This window comes from Artibeus jamaicensis, unplaced genomic scaffold (assembly GCF_021234435.1).
Source record: "Artibeus jamaicensis isolate MK-2021 breed Jamaican fruit bat unplaced genomic scaffold, CSHL_Jam_final scaffold_369, whole genome shotgun sequence".
Taxonomy (NCBI): domain Eukaryota; kingdom Metazoa; phylum Chordata; class Mammalia; order Chiroptera; family Phyllostomidae; genus Artibeus; species Artibeus jamaicensis.
The window spans coordinates 9,044,448-9,065,326 of NW_026522042.1; the positions used below are offsets into that span (position 1 = coordinate 9,044,448).

Consider the following 20,879-nt stretch of genomic DNA (forward strand, 5'->3'; position numbering starts at 1 on the left):
ACTGCAAAAATTTGGTCAACAAGGACATTAACAATAAAAGCAATTCAAGAAACTAGGTATATTCTTTAAAGATAAAAGATATCTGAGCACATTCATAGGCTGATGAGAAGGAATTAATCAAAATGAAGAAACTAAGGAAATAAGAGAAAGGACCACTAATATAACTGAACCCTAGGATGTCCGGGTCTGAGCATACAATACCAGATCTTCCTAAATAAAAGCAGGCACGCGTTTGTGCTCTTCCTCTGAGAGCTCATGGAGATGTAGGGAACCTGTAGGGAACCTGCAGGGAGCCCACAGGAAACCTAAGGTGTTTCTGAGTTTCTTGGTGGTGTAAGAGGTGAAAGAGCCACCAGGAAAAATGAGGAAAGAATGTAACTGAAAGCCAAAGAAAAGAGCTAATCTCCACTGTGTGACTTTAGGAGTGTCACTTACCCTTGTTGGACATCATTTTTCCCCATCTGCATACATTTATTCATTTATTAGTGCATGTAACCCACAATACCTTTGAAGCTTAATAGGTGCTAGGCACAGCCCTAGATGTTAGGGACATGGTAGTAGATGGGACACACCTTAAACCAAGGGACCTGCAATGGACAGTCATCGCCAAGTTCTCCCTGAGATTCTTTCTCCAGCAAGTGCATGTAAAAGCACTACAATTCATTCACTGTCAGGTTGTGAGACCCATGGACCTTTAGGGGTTCAGTTATGATCAGATATGGAATGAGACAGTGGTTCCCCACTTGAGGTTCCTGGACACTAAGGAAGTCCATGAAATTATCAATAATGAATTTAAAAAATTGTTTCTGTCACTTTAAAAGAGTTAAATGGGAATTATACTCAAAACATTAGCACCACCCTAGTAAAAAGTAAGTGTTCGTGCCTGACAGCCACACGTTCTCATGTACGCATGTGCATGTTTCTGCCTTAAAATGGGGGAGTGGGTAGTATTAGTATTATGCAGTAAATAGAATTTAGCACCACGAAGATCCCAAGCAAATTAAAACCAAGGGGAACTTTTAAAAATCTTTCTTCAAGGCTCCTGAGTGGTGAAAACTTGGAGAAGCCTCAGCAGTGAGGAAGACCCTGGAAGTAGTCTTGGAAGAAATAGCTTGTTTGGATCCCACCTTGGCCACCTCTCTGTGCAGAGCCTAGTCTGTGTCTCTCTGAGCCTCGTCTGTAAGGCTTTTCACACTAAAAGTGAACCTGTATGGAGTCGAGAGGATTTAATGAGGGATTTTACAGTTTCATGTTGTCAACATGATATAGGTATAATAACAACAGAGTTCACGGTGCAGTGAGTGGGAAGAGCCTAAGATGCAGAGTCAGACACCCCAAGTTCAAATCCTAGTTACAGCTGGGGGTGGGTGATGGACAAAAATGTTTACCTATTCTATTCTTTAGAAGCCCTTTAGTGTTTTTCTCTTTCTCTCTTTTGTATTATTGTTCGAGTACGATTGTCTCCATTTCCCCACCACCACTACCCCCCACCCCAGCCTGCTCCCCACCCTCAGTCCTACCCAGCTTTGGCTTTGTCCATGTGTCTTTTACACATGTTCCTAAAATCCCTTTGCCTTTTCCCCCCATTACCTCCTCCCACCTCCCCTCTGGTTATTGTCTTAAAAGGAAATATGTTACGATTTCCACTTTTCTAATCTAGCACATCATGATGCTTTATTTCCCCTAGATATAGACCAAAACATAAACCTCATTTCAAAACCTCATGTCAGATATCTGATAGATGTCAAGGGCAAAGAAGAATAAGGTACATTATACTATGTATAATCATTACATGGTAATTATAATAGTATGCTATTATCATACTTTATTGATCTCATTACTTTGTTACATTACACTCATCCTGAACCAGGGAGATAAAAGAAATATTATTTCAACAGAGCAATTCAACATTCAAGTCAGTTAGCTAAGGAATCCTCTCTCACCTCTACCCACCCTCTCTCCCCTCCAGTGAGTCCCCAAGGAAAGAGGTAATTTTTCAATTGTCAGTTATGCCTATTTATCAAGTCAATTATCACAAAATCTAAGCAATTAGCATTAAGTCTAATTGCAGAAAACATCGTCCTACCCTGCCTGCTTCCCTGTCCTCTCCTTAGGTGTCCTGTCTGTATCCAGAGAGGCCACGTGAGAGTCTTCGGCATTGCTCTGTTGTATTTGACAGATGCCTATCGTATCTGGATACAGCCCACTTGTCTTCAGCTTAGACTCCCAAGAAGTGTCCTTTGGGCATAGATTTACTCACTGATGTAGTTACTGCACCCAACTGAATCACCTTTTACTTGGCAATTCAGCATGGCTTACGTGTAGACCATATAAATTATCCATAAACAGCAAGCTCAGGAAGCCATGACATTAAATGACACTAATCCCATTAGGCACCACAAATTCTCTGCACAAAAAGGAGAAAGGGCAAGAAAGGACGATGAGAGTAGATAACGTTTACTGTGGGTAGGAGCATTTCTGGAGCAGGTAAGTCAGTACTGAACAACCTAGCTCTAAATCTGTTACCTTCCCAACCTACCCCTCCTTTATTGGCTTTTGTATGCATTAATGCTTGAAAATTGCCTACTGAAGGCCCTTCAAGTCCTACGATAGCACCTGGAAAACGCATTCAATGATACATCGTATCTCATGTCTTTCTTCTCAAAGAGGCCTTTCTAAACCTCAACCCCGACCACACATTTGCATGACTCAGCAAGCTTCACAAAGCATGGATATAAGGTCGCACCGCAGATTAATCATTAGAATCAGGCGGGTTGGGCAGGCACTGATGGTTTTTCTCAGGTCCCCAAGTCATTCTATTGCGCAACCAGTGTTGTAAAAGCAGCTGTGATGTCCACATTTTCACTTACTGTAATTTCCAAAGCACCTCACCCTTCCCCCAAATCCTGGAGAACACGCGGAAGTCAGGAAGTAGGGTCTGGGGGCGTCCTTTCTGATAGCTTGCAGTAACTTGTTCCATCTCGGAATCTACCAGGCTGACAGAACTGATCATGTTTCTAGACCAGATAGATCCTCTGAGAGGATATTGTCAATGCCTTAGGGGGTTGCCTGAATTCTTCACAAGAATGCACTCTACCTATTAAAAAAAGTCAGATTGTTCATGCCTTTGACACTTTGCCTTTCCCATGTGTGCGAATCAGCCACACAGCTGCCTTTCCCATTAGAACATGTGTCGGATGCCCGTCCCAGAAGTGCCATTCTCTGGTTAATCTGAGTTCAGGCCTCTATGGAGATCACCCACAGACCTTTATCCCATGTTACACCCTCCCTTTCCACCCTCTCAGAATCTCCAAAGATGAGCAACACTGGGGTTTGTTTGTTTTGTTGTTTTTCACACAACATCGCTGCTAATCTTAACCAATGTATCATTCACAGGCTCATGGCTTGACAATACTTGCCAATACAAGAAAGAAGTAGGCCCAGAATTATGCAATGTCTCTCCTTTGATTGGACTTTGCACCCAGGAAAGCAGTTCAACAAAAACCCTGATCAAACACAAACGATTGCTGTGGCACTCTCACCCTTTGCTAATAAATCCCTGTGCACATGTGTTTGGCCATCACACGCGGAGCTGCCTACCCAGACCAGATGCCGGCCGGCCCGGGGCTCGTTTTGGCCGTGTTGCTATGCACGTTAGAAATCAGTGTCCTGTCCGCGAAGCCAACTCCCAGGTGAGCCTCTCTGCTCTTTGTCTCTGCGATTTCACTGTAGGCTTTGGGACTTCAAGGTGTACTTCTTAAGAGAAAGCAGGTAAAAAAAGAAATTAACCTGCACTGAGATAGGTAGCCCAGAATTTAAACTTTTAAAAAAAGGGCAAAAACTGGCAAGAGGTATGTCTTTGAGAGAGTTTTCTGAGGAAACCCGCTGCCCTTTTCAGGGATTTCTTTGAAACAAGGAACTCCAACGTTAAGGCTGAGATCGTCTTTCAGTACCTGGAATTCTGAAACAAAGCCCGTTTTTTCTAGAGTGTGATAAACCTGGACTTATCAGTGCCAAATGTCCGAGAAGGTTAAAAGCTAAGGAAATGAATCTTTCCCACACTCTGCCTCAATGTCTAACACTGAACCTTTGAATCCAGTGCCCATTTGTCCTGCATTAGGCAGAGGTTAACCATCTTTGTTCCTCTTCTCTGACATCCCAAATTGTGCCCCAAGGCACACACTTTTGTCCTTCGGATCAGAGTGGAGTCTCTTCTATTCAAGAGGAATCACCGTGTCACAGACCCGGTGCTCAGGCATCTAGCAAAGAAACTTACTTCCTCTCCTTTTGCTCTGATCTTAACTGGAACCACAAAGCCCAAGACAAGCTGATCCAGTAAATAAATCAACCAGACAACGATGAACATCTATGCTGTTCTAGCAACCCCTGTGCCCAGGGTTGCTAGAGAACAGAGCTGTGTGACCCAACACAGCACGATCCGATCTGAGGATGGGATTGAAGTGTTCTGGGAGAGCTGGGGGAAAATACCTTCCCCCACACCGTCTTTCTGCCTGGACACAGCTGTGCCCTGCATTCAATTCTTCTTCAGTCACTTGGCCCTTGGTTTAACCAAATTCTGTTTTGAACTCTGGGGTCCACCTCAGGTGTGTCTTTGCCTGCCTCTCGGCTGCGTTAGAGGCTGCTTCTCTGCTTGGAACCCCCGGGACAGGGTTTGCCCACAGGGTTTCATCTTCCAGGAGCAGGCACTCGGAGGTGCTACACAGACCAGCGAGGGCCTGGGTCGAGTGCTCCCCCAGGCTTTCCTCCATCCCATCTCTTCCTCCTCCCACGTCATCTAAGAAACACTGTTCCTCTTAGTTAGCATGGTCATTTACTGGGCATCGAGTACAAAGTGGAATGAGGAAGCCAGTTCCTGAAAGTTGCTATAGCCTTTTTACTTACCCTAACCTTTTCTTAAGTTAAAAAGATAATTTAAACAACCCCCATTCCTGGACTGTGACTCCTGCTGATTAAAAATGAGAAGTCGCGGGGGGGAAGGCTTCCACTGCTTTGAAGTCTGTACCCCCTGGGTCCTGGGCACGCTCAGCTGTTCTGGGGAGGACCAGGGAGCCCCCCTGGCTGGCCCATCTGAGCAGCTGCACTGCGCAGTTGGACTTGGCTTTGTGTGCCGCTCTGCTGTGCCCTAGTGAGTTTGCTAGGTGGCCCTGCTCTGAGCACTCCCTGCTCTGTCCTTTGATACAGGCTTGAGGTCAAAACAGAGTGTTCAGATCAACCATGAAGTTGGACACATTGTTCAAACAAAGAACTAAAATCACAAAGAATTATTTAAAATGCAAATTTGGTTAGAATGGAGCCCTAGTTTTCCCAAGCTCAGTTCAAGGTCATGACTTACAAACTGACTCTGCAGGTGTAGGCAAGCTATTCAAACTCTCCACACCTTTCTTCCTTTGTCTGTAAGATGGTGATTGTATCCATTTCCTAGTACCACCAACTGGGTGGCTTCCGAGAACAGAAATGTATTGCCTTGCCTTTCTGGAGGCTGGAAGCCCAAAATCAAGGTGGGGGCAGAGCCATGCTCCCTCCAAGACTCTGGGAAGGAGCCTTCTTCGATTTCGGTGGTAGCCGGCACTCCTTGGCATTTCTTGACTTGCAGCTAACGTTCCAGTCTCTGCCTCTGTCATCGCATGGCCATCTTCACATCTCCTTCCCTCTGTGCATGTCCATCTGATGCTAATTTCCTCTTTTTAAGGACGCCAGTCATATCAGATTAGGGTCTCCCTTATGACTATGTTTTGACTTGATTTTTCTCTGTAGAGACCCTCTGTCCCAATAAGGTCACATTCTTTTTATTTTCTTCTTAATTTATTTTATTTTTAAAGAACTATATTTGATTGCTTATGCTATTACAGTTGTTCTATTCCACCTCCTTTATTCCCCTCCACCCTGCACACCCTCTTCCACCCAAATTCTCCCCCTTTTGTTCATGTCCATCAGTCATACATGTAAGTTCTTTGGCTTCTACATTTCCTATACTATTCTTAACCCCCTCTGTCTATTTTCTCCCTACCCTTTATGCTACTTATTCTTTGTACCTTATTTCCCATTCCCTGCCTACCAATCCCCCACTGATAACCCTCCATGTGATCTCCATTTCTGTGATTCTGTTCCTGTTCTAGGCGTTTGCTTTGTTTGTTTTTGGTTTTGTTTTAGGTTCAATTGTTAATGACTATGAGTTTGTTGTCATTTTACTGTTTGTATTTTCATCTTCTTCTTAGATAAGTCCATTTAATATTTTATATAATAAGGGCTTAGTGATAATGAACTTCTTTAACTTGACCTTATCTGGGAAACACTTTATCTGCCCTTCCATCCTAAATGAGAGCTTTGCTGGATGCAGTAATCTTGGATGTAGGTCCTTGCCTTTCATGACTTAAAATACTTTTTATCTCCTTCTTTTCTGCAAGATTTCTTTTGAGAAGTTAGCTGACAGTCTTATGGGCACTCCTTTATAGGTAACTATCTCCTTTTCTCCTTTCTCCTTCTCTCGCTCCTTTTAAAACTCTCTCTTTATCTTTTGTCTGTAATTATGATGTGCCTTGGAATGAGCTCCTTGGGTGCAACTTCTCTGGGACACTGTGAGCTTCCTGGACCTCCTGGAAGTCTATTTCCTTTGCCAAATTGGGGAAGTTTTCCTTCATTATTTGTTCAAATAAGTTTTCAATTCCTTGCTCTTCCTCTTCTGAGGTCAGGGGGTTAACATTTCAACAAGTCAGCTCTGAACAGTGACCATGACAGCACCTACCTGATGAACTTTTTGGGAAGGTTCAATGTCATATTTACATGTGATGTACTTACAATATCTGTGCCTGCCACCTGGTAAGAACTTTGTAAGTGTGAAATATGCTTCAAAATAATAGTGTTGCTATTCCTTTCACTGTGATATGCTTTCTGGTTCAGGAGGGAAAGTGATGGAGTTACAGCCTTTCACTGTGATATATTTTCTGGTTCAGGAGGGGGAGGGATGGAGTTACAGCTTGCATCCACATGGCTGCAGACATTTCATCTTAAAGCCACAGCTCCTGAGAACTATCGCTGCTGGTGAACTGTGGGAGATTCTCAATGACCATTTGTTTGCAAACTTGAGAGTGCCTTTGAGAATAGGTCCTGAAGGGGCCATCACCTCCTATGCCACTCAGGGTAGAAGAGAAATGTCAGAAACCACTGTGCTGATAGAGCAACAATAGCTTGTGACATGGATCCCGGGCCCAAGGGACCTGAGTGTGATTCCAGGTCCATAGGTCACCAGTTATGTGGCCTGAGGTAGATTCCTTAACTTCTCCAACTCTGTCCTTCACCTGACAGATGGAAATAAATCTGTAGCCTGCTGGGAGAAATTCCTGAGACAACACGTGCAGTGCGTTCAGCCAGTAGCAAGCAGGGGTTAAGTGCACAATGAGTTTGTAGTAGAGTTATACCTTTCATATTGATTTTATTAAGCAGTACTAACCCGGGAGCTAGTTATATTCCTGAAATATATAATGAAAGTATATATCATTATATATTTTTTATTTTTAATGTGTAAATACCAAAATTTGTACATGGGTCAAAGATCAAAAACTGTAACGGGGTAGGTATTGAGAAGTCTTGATTCCTGACTCACAACTTTTCATGAGATCTGTGCGATTCCAGGGAAAGTACTGAGCACTCCTGGCATCTACCTCACCCTTTGCCTGTAGGTAACCACCTCGATTAGTTTATAATCTCCCTCCCTTCTTTCTCAAAAGTATCATATTATATGTACTATCTTGTACTTCACTTTTTTCTTTTTATGTTATGACATTGGCTGGAGACCTTTCTGTATCAGTATAAAAGGCACTTCCTCATTATCCTCACACCTGATTAATTTTCTGTTGTTGGCTATACCATTCAGATAACCGTCTTTTGTTGAACATTTGGGATGCTTCCAATCTTTTGCAATGAATAGGCTTATTCATATATGGTTCTGCAAACAGATTATTGTACCTGAGGGCTAATTCCCAGAAGTGATATAACTGGGCCAAAAGATAGTCAGTCACCTTTTGACTTCCCCCAAATTGCCCCATGGCCCTGGGGAGTTTGTATTACTTTGCACTTTCACCAGGAGAGTACGATAATACAAATAAGTGGGAGAATGTACTGTGCTGAAGGATGGGAAGCAGGAATATTATAAAAATGTCCTTACTACTTAAAGTAAAAGACAGATTCAATGCAAGCCCTATTAAAACACCAATAGCATTCTTCTCAAAATTAGAACAAATAATCCTAAAATTTATGTGAAACCACAAAAGACCCTGAATAGCCAAGGAAACCTTGAGAAAGAACACAGTGGAAGGTATCAGACTCCCTACATGACACCATCCTACAAAGCTGCAGTCACGAAAACTGTGGTGCTGGCATAAAACCAGATAAATAGATCATTGGAGCCCAGAAATAAATCCTTGCTTTTATAGTCAATTAATCTACAACAAAGTAGACAAAGATATACAATGGGGTAAAGGCAGCCTTTTCAATAAGTGATGTTGGCAAAACTGCAAAAAATAAAATTGGGCCACTTTCTTATATCATACACAAAACTAAATGTTCATTGCAGAACTTCTAGTTCTGCCTAGTAATATGGAAGCAACCTAGGTGTCCGTCAATAGATGAATGGATAAAGAAGATGTGATAGATACCTCCAGTGGAATATTATTCAGGAATAAAAAGAATAAAATCTTGATTTGCAACAACATGGATGGACCTAGAGGGTATTATGATATGTGATACAAGTCGGAAAAAGACAAGTACCATATGATTTCATTTGTATGTGGAATCTTTTTAAAAAAATAGATGAATAAACAGAACAGAACAGAAACAGACCCATAGACACAGAGAACAAGCTGATGGTTGCCAAAGGGGCAGGGGTGGGGTGATGGGAAAATTTTTTCTAATTTTCTTAAAGAAATGCCTGTTTCCCCACAGCCTTGCAAATGGGAGCTCTAGGCCAGCTTTTTTATTTTTGCCAATTTTATAGAAAAAAAAGAGGTGTGTTTGAATAGTTTTAATTTGCTTTTCTATTACTGAGTCAGGTGGTACAAGTGTTCACCTGGTAAAAGACCTCTGAACTGTCTGTAGCTTTTGTTCATTTTCCTACGGAGTTTCTTGTCTTTCTCTTAGGGACTTCTACGATCACTTCCTAAATTAGTCCTTGGTCTGCGGGATGAATTACAAGCATTTTTCTCCCGGGTTTGTCATTCATCTTTTGGCCATTTAGGTGGTGGGTTTGTAGTCGAGTTATAACTTTCATACTAGTTGCATTAAGCAGTACTAATCTGGGAGCTAGAAATCTGAGGGCGGCTCAGTATGTGCCCTCAGGACAGGGACTGCCTGGTGCAAATTCTAACTTAGTCACCAAGTGCCCTCTGCCGGGCCACATGAGAAAAATGACTGACCATCTCTGGGCTCGGTTCAGTGTTTTTAAAGTGTGGTGTTACCAGTGGTGGATATCTCACAGGGCCGATGTAAAAATTGAGATAATGTGTATAACGGCTTGAAAGAATTCCTGACAGAAACTAAGCACACATAAATGACAGCGATTATTGTTCAATTTATCTCAATTAAATTTGCCTCAGCAATCTGGAAAAATACCTAAACACTCATTAATAGAAAATGTTGGGCTTAACTACTATATTGAAGATATCTAAAATGTCAGTTTTCCCCCCTTCTTTATCTGTAGCCACCTGCATTTATAATATCCATATTCAATACAAGTTAACAGATATTTACCAAATACTATCAGCCAAGTATGGTCATCTGTTTATTCATCCATTCAATGCATCAAACAGTTACTGAGTTCGCAATGTGATTAGTCGTTGCATCACCCAAATGTCTTACCCGGGTCCCCGTCCTCACTGGGCTCACAGTCAGTCCAGTGAGCAACACCAATAGGTAAATAGCAATTACAACTCATCCAAGTTCTCTGAGTGAAGCCCATGATGTTGGGACAGACTCGTCCCCAGGAACCTAACCAGCCAACTGTGCACAGGATTTCTCTGCTCTGGCCTCATCAGAAACTCTGCTCCTCTACTTGTGCCCCCTCTCCTGCATCATCAATAGCTCCCTTTGTTACCACCAGCATACAGAAAATGTTGTAACATTTTCATTAAAGTGAGCTCAGGCCTCAGCCTTCCTCTAGACACACTCACTCACATCCAGCCTCATGGTATGTAATACCACTTGTATTCTAACAGCTCTCAGATTTATATCTGTGGTACACACCTCTGCCATGAGCCCGTGTCTATACACCTAGATAATGTTTCCTTGAAAACCTAACGTGCATCTAAATTTAAGGTGTCCAAAGCATACCCACTACTTTCTCCACCCATCTTCACACAAGGGGCATCACTGTTCCCCCACTCACTCAGGTAATAGCTTGGGAATCACACGTGACTACTCTATTTGTAACATTTCTGCATATAATCTAATAGCAAATCCTGTTGGTATTACCTCTCAGTTAGGTCCCAGTCTTCCCAGTTCTCTCTACGCTCACTGTGACTGCTCTGGCCTAAACCACTACTGTTTCCATCCGGCAAGCAGAGAAGTCTTTTCAAAATGTAAATCTGAGGTTCCGCTTGCTGTTACAGTTCTCCAAGGGTTCTAAACAAGCTCAGAATCAAATCCAAACTCTCCCCCACAGCCCACAAAGCATGAGCTGCGCCTCCTTCCCCGGGGGCACCTTGGCCACTGTCCTTTGTGCTTTCTGCTCAGCCACCGTCCTTGCTGTGCCTCCAATATGCCACCTGGGGCTTTTGGCTTCTCTTTCCTGACCTTAAAACACTCTTTTTCCAAAACCCCCCACACAGCTTCTCTCTGAATTCATTCAGATGCCTACTCAAATACTGCCTCCTGCTCTGGTCATTATTTTTCTGTGGAACAAACCATTCCAAGATGGTAGCTTAAAACAACGTGGACTCTTTCTTTGGTTCATGAGTCCTGGGGCTGACTGGGCTCCGAGGAGTGGTCGCCAGGGGTCTCCCACATGAGTATAGACAGACGTGGCTGGGTCTGGGTTCATGACAATGGCTTCTTCACTTACATGTCTGCCAGCTGCTCTGGAAAGACCCACACAGCTGAGGGTTGGAGCAATCGATTCTCCTCAGGCATCTCTCCTATCTTTATCTCACAGTGTGTGTGTGTGTGTGTGTGTGTGTGTGCGCACATGCAGACTCGTGCATAGTACAGAAAGGCTTTGAGCTCCAGAGTCTTTAGATGAATGAGTGGCACCAGGACAGCCTTTCTAACCTCACTTTAAACATCACGTAGGCTTGCTTCCACTGCACTCTGCCAGTCAAGGCACCGACAAAGACCCCGTCCGCTTCAAGAAAGGGGCACATTGACCCCAACTTTGATGGGCACGATGGCAAAGAATTTGTGAGCATATTTTTAATTAAATTTATTGGGATGAAATTGGTTAATAAAATTATATAGGTTTCAAGGGTACAGTTCTATGATACATGATCAGTATATTGCACTGTGTGCCCACCACCCAAAGTCAAATCTCCTTTCATCACCATTTTTTGACCCTCTTTATCCTTTACTACCCCCACCTCTCCTTCCCTGTCGTAATCACCATATTGTTGTATGTGTCTATGAGTTTTTGTTTGTCCTGTCTTGTTCGGGAACATATTTTAAACCACCATGTCTCCTCTGACAGGCTGCACTACCCAGTATAAGAAACCTCCCTCCCGTCCCCCAGCCCCAGCACCATCTCTCTCCTTTTGCCCTGGATTATCTTCCTTCACAACTCATACGTCTTAACTGATACTGCATGTGATGCTTGCTGGTGATGCTCGCTGGTGATGCTCACTCTATCTCACACACTGGAATGTAGGCTCCACACTGGTAAGGGTGCTGCCTTTGGCCCCAGCCACCGGGACAGTTCATGACACAGAGCAGACCCTCTGTGATGGTTTTGAACACTGGCTCTTAACCGAGACTTGGGAAATTGAGAGAGGTCCTGAGAAAAATTAAAGTGTAGACACTGCTATTTTCATCTTGATGAATTACATGAACAAGACAAACTGGTAGATCTATGGGTCAAGAGTGCAGTCCTAAATTTCTCTGCTCAAAGGAGTCACATTGTCTTATATATTGACAATCAGCATCCTTCTTACAGCAGGTGATTTCCTGCCTACAACCAAGCATCCTGGAGTGTGAGCTGCTCCTGAGGTTTTCTTTCTCTAAAGTGAGAAACTTCATGGCGAGAGGATGGGACTAGGTATATATCATATGTCCTTTATTGAGTGCATTTCGGGCCCAGAGTAGCACTTCCTGTCGTGCTGATGTACCTCACTTTGATCTAGGAAGTGACTATCAAGCTGAGTTTGAAACACTTGGAGACAGGTTTCACTTGATAAACACATTTCATCTAAGAATCCAGAAAGTGGTTTACAAATGCTTCTCCACTCAGTCTAACAGCTCAGCATAGTGAGAGGCAGATGGTGAGTGTGCATGTGTGCAGTCCTCGAGCTCTGAAGGTTATCTGCACAGTGAGTCCCCGGGGGCTAGGGAGGGGCGTGCAGGGTTCACAATAAGCTATGCAAGATCACTCATCTTTTTTCTTACATTCATGCAGTGCGACATGTTTCTTTTGCATAGTCTTTCATTTCCTCCTAATAACGTCCTCAAGTCCTGCCTTTATTTTAACTCTAAGTATCCAGGTACCTCATGCAATGAAGGCAAAACAGCCAGGTGAAATAAATTTTCAGTTATTTTTGCCTACTTGACATCATTTAGATACAAGCTTAAAACACATCCAGGCAAGAATGAGGTTGACCAATAGATGTGCTTTTCCTGGAGCCAGTATACTTTAAAAAAGAAATCCTTATTTACTCAACTGTCCTCATTATCTCAAAATGTCTAAAAATGGTAAAATGGTGAGACTATTCCATCCACAAATTATTGAGTAAGCTATGACTTTATAGATTATTTCAAAGAGATTATGAATAAGTTGAGGGAGAAGAAAAGACAACACAGGGACTGGGCAAAATTGCAGTGAACTACAAGTGCAGAGATGAAGATTCTAAATCCTCCTCTGCCGTTAACTGTCTGGCTTCGGACAAGTACTATAATTTTCTAGGTTTAGTCTTCCATCTGTAAAGCATAACTAATATCCTCAATGGTATAAAGATTTAATGAGAAAATAAACTTTGAAATTTATCCAGTAAAACTAGTAAACAAATATAAGAAATAGCTTTATCAAAAATATTTTTTACAAAATTATATTTATTTATTTTTACAGAGAGAAGAAGGGAGGGAGAAAGAGAGGGAGAGAAACATTGATGTGTGGTTGCCTTTGTGCGCCCCCTACTGGGGACCTGGCCTGCAACCCAGGCATGTACCCTGACTGGGAATTGAACCAACAACACTTTGGTTCTCAAGCCAGCACTGAATCCACTGAGCCCCACCAGACAAGGCTTCAAAAAATATGCACTGAGTGTTATGGGTTGAATTGTGTCCTTCCCTCAACAAATTCACATGTTAAAGTCCTACTCCTTAGTACTTCAGAAGGTGACTATATTTGGAGATAGGGTCTTTAAAGTGGTTATAAAGTTAAAATGGGGTCAATGGGGTCTCTAGAATGGGCTCTAATCCAATAGTCATGTACGTGTATAAGACATAAGAAAAGTAAATCTGAACACAGACACATGCAGAGGAAAGCCCAGGTGAAGACATAGGAAGATGCTAAAACAAAAGGATAATACAACCATCTAACTAAGTAATGAATACAAAAAAGACAGAAGGAGATAACCCACTTGAAGGCAACAACACTAGTACTGAAGAAATGAGAAGATATTGAAAAACCCTACAGAGACATTAATAGGTAGAACCTAGAGCACAGGTGGCAAACACAAGGCCCAGCACCGTGTTTCTACCCGGCGGCAGTGCCGAGCTCTCACTGAACTATTAAGGAGCAGTTACATGTACACAGTCCTAAAATTACATTCGGCCCTTTGAAGGCAACTGTGAGGCTGATGTGGCCCCCGGTGAAAATGAGTTTGTCACCCCTGGCCTAGAGTAATTCCTGAAAATGACTGTGGTCCAGCTCATTGGTGGCCTCAGTCTTAGGTTATTTTCATGTAATGAACACTCCCACTTGAATAACACCCCATCAGATAGTGTGGGTATTGCCAGCTGGTGCTTCTCACCATTGTGTGAACATGGGAATCACCTGCCATACCTTTTAAAAACTTTGCTGCCTAGAGCTGGTCCTCAGTAGGCCTGATTTAATTGATTTGGAGTAAGGATCACAATTTTATAATCCCTGTGTTTAATATTGAGGAATATAAAATGCTACCAATATTGAAAACCAGTGCTATAGGTCACACAGGGGATTCTGCCAGTGCCCCTTGATGAGGCCTGTCAGTTCTAGAGGCCACCTTAGTTTTGTGGAAAATTCTAGCAGATAATTTCTCAGTCATGGGGTTTCAGACATACACCAATAATCAGACTTCCTGGAAAGCAAGTTCTTCAAGGAGTTTTGGCAACCTGTGTAATATATTTTAATCTGTATTTTTAAAGGATTGATGCTTTCAGGACTTCCAATATTCTGGATGGTGTAGGCAAGTGTCAGGCTTACAGAAAAGTTGTCTCCAATCATAGAGCCAACCTTAATGACAAGCAATTTTTTCATAAATACAGGTGGGTAGTTCACGGTGGTTCACCGTGAGCATAACCTAGAGAAATAAAAGACTATCCAAGACAAAATGATGAAGGATTTCCCTTTCTTGAAGTTCATTGATTTGCTTAAAGAAATTTACTGAGCACTTACTACATTCTAGGCAGTTGATATATGCAATCTGAACAAGATTTAAAAGTTCCCTAACTCCCTAATATTTTTTCTAGAACATGAGCTCTGTTAGTTTGAGGATTGTGAATTTTGTTTAATCTTATTTTGCTGTTTTGCACACCATTGTATCTTTGATGCCCAGCAAGTTGCAGACAATAAATATTTGCTGAATCAATAAATGACTGAATAAATGAGTGAAAATAAATTAATTAAATGATAATATGAGGTCTCCAAAATAAGTCCAGCCATTGTTAATATAACGAGAACAGTTTGTGTAACATCAGTGTAACCTGGCAGCCAAGGAGAGTGGACTGGAATGTGCATGTGTGAACAGTGATGACTTCACTGTACTAGTCAGTGGGGGGCAGTAGACACTGTTGAGCGAGCATGTGCACTGTGTGGCCATTGCATTCAAAATGACTGTGAATCTGCATCAAAATTTGCATTAAACTTGAACATTCCTCCATGGAAACTATTTGGATGACTCAGAAGGCCACAGTTATGGGCAACCAGTGATTGGCAGCTTCATCACAACAACACGCCCACTCAAGCATAACGTCTGGCTGAGAGGTTTCTGGAGAGACATGAGGTTACCCAGGTGACTCAGCCCTCTACAGTCCAGATTTCATGCCCTGCGACTTCTGGCTTTTCCACAACCAAAATCACCTTTGAAAGGGAAGAGATTTAGCCCATCCATGAGATTCAGGAAAATACAATGGGGCAATTAATGGCAAATGGGAGAACTATGTGAGGTCCCTAAGTACCTACTTTGAAGTGAACTGAGGCATCATGGTCTTATGTACAATGTTTCTTGTGTCTTGTGTCTTCCTTGAAATATGTCCCTATTTTTCATAAAACATGGCTGGATACCTTTTGGACAGACCCATGTGCATATATCATTATGAAAGAGCTTACGATATAGAGAAAAACAAAATGCTATAAGAATACATACACAGTAAATTATACTGGAAGTTATAGAAGGTTCTCAGAGGGAAAAAATGTATGTCCAAGATGACATTAGTATGGGAAATCAGAAATAATAGGTTTAGCCATGACTATGACTGGTATGAAACAGTGGATTGAGTGCCTGCAAACCAAAGGGTCTCAGGTTTGATTCCCAGTCAGGGAACATGCCTGGCTTGTGGGCCAGGTCCCCAGTAGGGGGCATGCGAGAGGCAACCACACAGTGATATTTCTCTCCCTCTCTTCCTCTCTCCCTCCTTTCCTCTCTCTAAAAATAAATAAAATCTTTTTTTAAAAGACCTTTTAAAGGCCGAAGATATGATAAAAAGTAGCTTATCTTGGAAATGTCAAGTTCATTGGAGCTGGAAATTCAATGGAGAAACATGAAGTTGAAGAATTAAGGAGATACAGCCATGTACAGTTCTCTGGACCAGCAGTCCCTGACATTTTTTGCACCAAGAACTGGTTTTGCGGAAGACAGTTTTTCCACAGGTGGGCGGCAGGAGGGAGGGTGAGGAGAGAATGGTTTGGAGATTAATCAAGTGCATTACATTCAAGTTCACCTTGGGCTGTGCAGCCCGGTGCCCACCAGGCCACAGACCAGTATGGTCCATAGCCTGGAATTTGGGGACCCCTGCTGTAGACCACATGTCTTATTTTCCTATTGCAGCTGTAACAGATTAGCACATATTAGTGACTTAAAAAAACACAAATGTATTATCTTACAATTCTATTAGTCAGAAGTCTGAAATGGGTCTCACTGGACTAAATTCCAGGTGCCAGCAGGGCTGTGCTTCTTTCAGGAGGCTCTTGGGAAGAATTCATCTTCTTGCTTCTTCCAGCTCTTAGAAGCTGCCTCTATGACTTGGCTCGTGGTCCCCATCCCTCTTCAGAGCCAGAAACAGTGCAGTTGCTTCTCTTGCTTCAAGTTTTGCCTGCCTCTTCTTCTGTCGTCACAGCCCTCTGGACCAGTCTTCTGCTTCCGAGCTCACATGTTTGGAATGGGCCCACCCAAATAGTACAGGATAATCTCCTCTTACTCACATCTGCAAAGTTCCTCCTCTGTGTAAAGCAACATATTCACAAATTCTAGGGATTAGGACACCGTGGGGTCATTACTCTGCCTATCACACTGTGTCGGGAAATTTGAACTTTATCCTAAAAGCAAAGGAAAGTCACTGAAAGGTTTTCAGTAGTGGAATGATACGATTGACTTTGCATTTTTTTAAAAATCTCTCTGGATGTGTTCTGGAAACTGGATTAGAAGGAAATTTATGTTGTGTAGGAGAGATGTAATGTGAGTGGAGACCAGAGAAATGTCCACACTAGATGAGATGAAGAAAGGATAGATTTGACAACCATTCAGGAGACTGTAAACCACAGGCTTTAGTGGTTGATTAGCTATGGGAGACGAGCCTGGGATATTCAGGAAAACACAAGTGACACCCAAGTCTCTCGTTAGCATGACTGCACAAATGGAAGTGCTGTTTACCAAGACAATAAATGCAGGGGAGGAGCAGCTTTGAGAGAAGTAAAAAAATAGTTTGTTTTGGAATCCACTGAGCTCTTTGAGCCACAAAGACATTCAAGTGCAGATGTTCAATTGGGAGTTACGTCCAAGAGTCTAAAATTCAGAAAAGATGTCTGAACTGCAGACATATCTCTAAGTGTCATTAGCATATACACGGACATAAGTGTGGAAAGAAAAAAATTCAATCACAGGACTTTGAGGAAAAACAACTTTTCAGAGACTATCAAAGGAGGAAGAGCCTGCATAGAAGAGCTAGAAAAGAGGGCAGAGGAGAAAGGAGAAATGAAAGGAGTCCGGGACCATTCATCCGAGGGAAGTGGGTCTTTTAAACAGCAAGAGTGGTCAATTACATTGACCTCTGGGAAGAAGTCAACAAGATAAGGACTGAAGGGAACCAGGTGAGCCCCCTGAAAGTCATCCTTGACTTTGGCAAAAACAGTATCCTTGAGGCAGGAGGGTGGAGCTGTGGTGGGGAGAAGGCACAAGAGACCAGGGTGCACCTGCTTTTCCCAGAAAGGTGGATAAGAAGATGAGAGGATTGGGGAGGTAGCTAAAAGACCATGTATGGCCGAAGGAGGAGATGAAACTATTTTCATTTTGATTGAGAGAGAAACATAAATATGTTTATGGCAATTTCTTTAAGCATCCCTGTGAAGGGAGGTGAGGGTAGCTGAAAGAAAATGTAAAGTTCAGGAAGAGTGTTTCATGTGCTCACTCATCTGCTTGTTTATGTTTAATGTCAAAGGCTGGAACACAATTTATTGCAAATGGAAAGGAGTTAGAAATGAGGGAGAGTTTTAAGTGGAGAAGATATTCAATGAGTCAAGGTCTCAGTGAGGAGCTGGGGTCTAGGGCTTGTGTGGAGTGGTCAGTTTTACCTGGTCAGCCCCCTGGACTAAGAGGCTGTACCGCACAAAGATGAGATGCCAGCTCAGGGATGTGGGCACAGGAGATCGATAGAATCTTGTTTGGTAGCTTCTGTTTTGGCCTCTCCCCCCCATTATTGAATGAGAGAGAGAGGTGGTGTTGCAACCAGTAGAGATCCAAATGGTGAACCAAACAAGAAAGAAAAGTTCAAAGCCAGAAAAGCACTGCCAAGCATTGGGTCTGGGAAAGGAAGGGAAAGTTGTTAAGTGCCGAAACATATGTGTTAACATGCAGAAAGATGAGAAATGAGTCCTGAAGTGGAATATGAAGTGGTAGGGCTTCCAGTTTAGGAAATGCAGAATGCAGGGGTGGGAACGCCTGGTTGATAAGGCCCTTGCTTCTGGAATGACTAAGCCAGCTGGAGACCCAGCTGGCTTAAATTTGCAGGAGACTCAGGCAACTCCAGGCTTTGCCAGACTGTCAGCTGCAGACAGAGGAAGGCAGTGGGGAGTGCAGTGCAAAATGAAACAAGGTTTGTCGCTTCGGTGTATTCATAAACCCACTTAAAATATAAGGCTAATCATTGTGAGACACCAAGCAAGATGCTCAGCTAGCTTTCCTCATCACCCTTATTTTTGGTTGTTGTTGGGTTGAAAGTTAAATTACAATTCAGTACAAAAATTAAACAAAAATTAGTTGAAATTACAAAATGGTACATGATAAAGAGATAAAGTAATGAGAGAGAGAATAAAAATGCCAGTGGCATGATTTGGAAAGGGAAAAGACAGTAAATTTAACTGAGAAATGCACACACGATGGTCACTATAAGTTGACATGTTCTCTTATCTCAGTTCTGTCAGAAAGCCAAAAAATGGGACTGTCACTCCACTGCCCATAGACTGCAAACTGAGCCCCTGGAGTGAATGGTCGCGGTGTGACCCCTGCCTGAAACAGTCGGTAAGCATTCAACGCTATTCCCTGCTGACATCCCCAGATGGAAACCGTATTGCCAAGCCTCCCCAGGGGAAATGCTGTCAGGCAGGGAGCCTCCAACCAATTGCAAACTGAGAAGAAAAAATAAACATCTAGTAGGGATCACTTGCTGAGTAATTTTGCATGCGTACTAAATGAGTCTCATGAGGAACCATCCTCTCCAGAAGACACCACTGGCCTAGAATGGGAGGTGTGCCTTTGAGTAACATTAGTGACTGCTTTCGTGGCTCCCAGCTTAACACTGTGTGGGTTTGGAGGGCTGGGGTGGCTTGCACACAGTTTTAGATCATAATCTCTTTTGGGTTTAGAACTTCTAACATTTCCAGCTGGTTTTGTATAGTTTCGCTCCAGGACGATTGAGGCCTTTGGACAATTTAATGGGAAAAAATGCTTGGCCAATCTGGGAGACAGACGGCTGTGTGTGCCCACCGAGAACTGTGAGGACGCTGAGGAGGACTGTGGAAACGACTTTAAATGTGGAACAGGTAATCTCTGCGCTCTGACTCGTTACGGGTTTCTGTGTGCCTTCATGGGTAAAAGGCAGAAACAAAACACACTTCTGGGCGCTCATGTTTCCAAAGGTGAAAGGGGCCCCCGAATGGGCCATCTACATGCTCTGTATATTTTGGACTCAAATGTATGTGTGTGCCCTGCAGTCCAGCATTCAACTGCATTTGATAACCTGAAAGAGAGAAAACGTGGCATTGGACACACGGTGTCTTCCTGATCTTGATTGCAGGCAGGTGCATAAAGAGGCGACTTCTGTGCAATGACGATAATGACTGTGGAGACTATTCAGATGAGGACAACTGTGAAAATGACCCCCATAAACCCTGCCGTGACAGAGTGGTGGAAGAGTCCGAGCTGGCACGGACAGCTGGCTTTGGGTCAGTATTCCGCCTGAGTGTTCTAGAGGAAGACGAGTGAAAATAATCTCTCTCTCTCTCTCTCTCTCTCTCTCTCTCTCTCTCTCTCTCGCCGCACTAAAGTGGTACAGGGTCTGAATTAGTAGAAAGAGTAGCCTGTGGGTCTGTATTCTGCTTGAATTATGTTTGAGCTTAAAGAGGGTTAATTCTGAATAACTATAAAATACAAAGATAATTTAGACAAACTGTCTAACCCCTTAGTAGGTGTCCGTAAAATGTGCTAGACTATTTCTTCTGTACTCTTCTGAGTACCGAAGAAAATGAAATACCTCATTTATGAGCCTCTAGAAGACCATAGCAGTGTTGAAATCACACGTTACCACTGAAAATTGAATTGCCACTAGTAGGTCTTGCAATTCCATTCAAATGTCTGAATGGCCAGGAAGATTGTCTTCCCTTGGAACTTCTCCTGCATCTATCCCTGGGTAGAAGATCTGAGAGGGTTCTAGCATTCTGGAGTTGACCCCAGAGGAGAAGGACAGAGAAAGCCCTTCTGAGGACAGCTGGGGATATCGCTGAGACTGTGGTTCCCATCACAGAGCTGAGGTTTCACACTTTCCACACAAAACATCTGGCCAGGTAAGCTCTGATGAAAAGTCTCAGACAGTTTAGAACTCAGAGCTATACAGAATAGATACTGTTTGCAGAAATGTGCGCTCTAGGAGTTGGCAAAATGACCCAGGACCGAAGTCCTAGACAGTTCTGTTCCCTGTAGTCAGAGGACATCCCACGGATCTCCACAGCATCATCTCCATTCATTGTTCTGAGCAGAAAA

General features: G+C 42.9%; 1 protein-coding gene across 2 annotated transcripts in view; it reads left to right on the forward strand.

Moving 5' to 3' along the window:
• Positions 1-3,529: 3,529 nt before the first annotated feature.
• C9 (complement C9) overlaps positions 3,530-20,879 on the forward strand; it is a 41,329-nt gene continuing 23,979 nt past the window's right edge. Inside the window, exons 1-5 of one of the 2 annotated variants that reach the window (XM_037138536.2) lie at positions 3,530-3,692; positions 16,086-16,279; positions 19,037-19,142; positions 19,519-19,663; positions 19,918-20,065. In XM_037138536.2, the coding sequence (XP_036994431.2) occupies positions 16,161-16,279; positions 19,037-19,142; positions 19,519-19,663; positions 19,918-20,065 (518 nt within the window). In that variant the 5' untranslated portion in view covers positions 3,530-3,692; positions 16,086-16,160. The remainder of the gene's footprint in view (positions 3,693-16,085; positions 16,280-19,036; positions 19,143-19,518; positions 19,664-19,917; positions 20,066-20,879) is intronic. The other variant, XM_037138535.2, reaches the window with a different exon arrangement.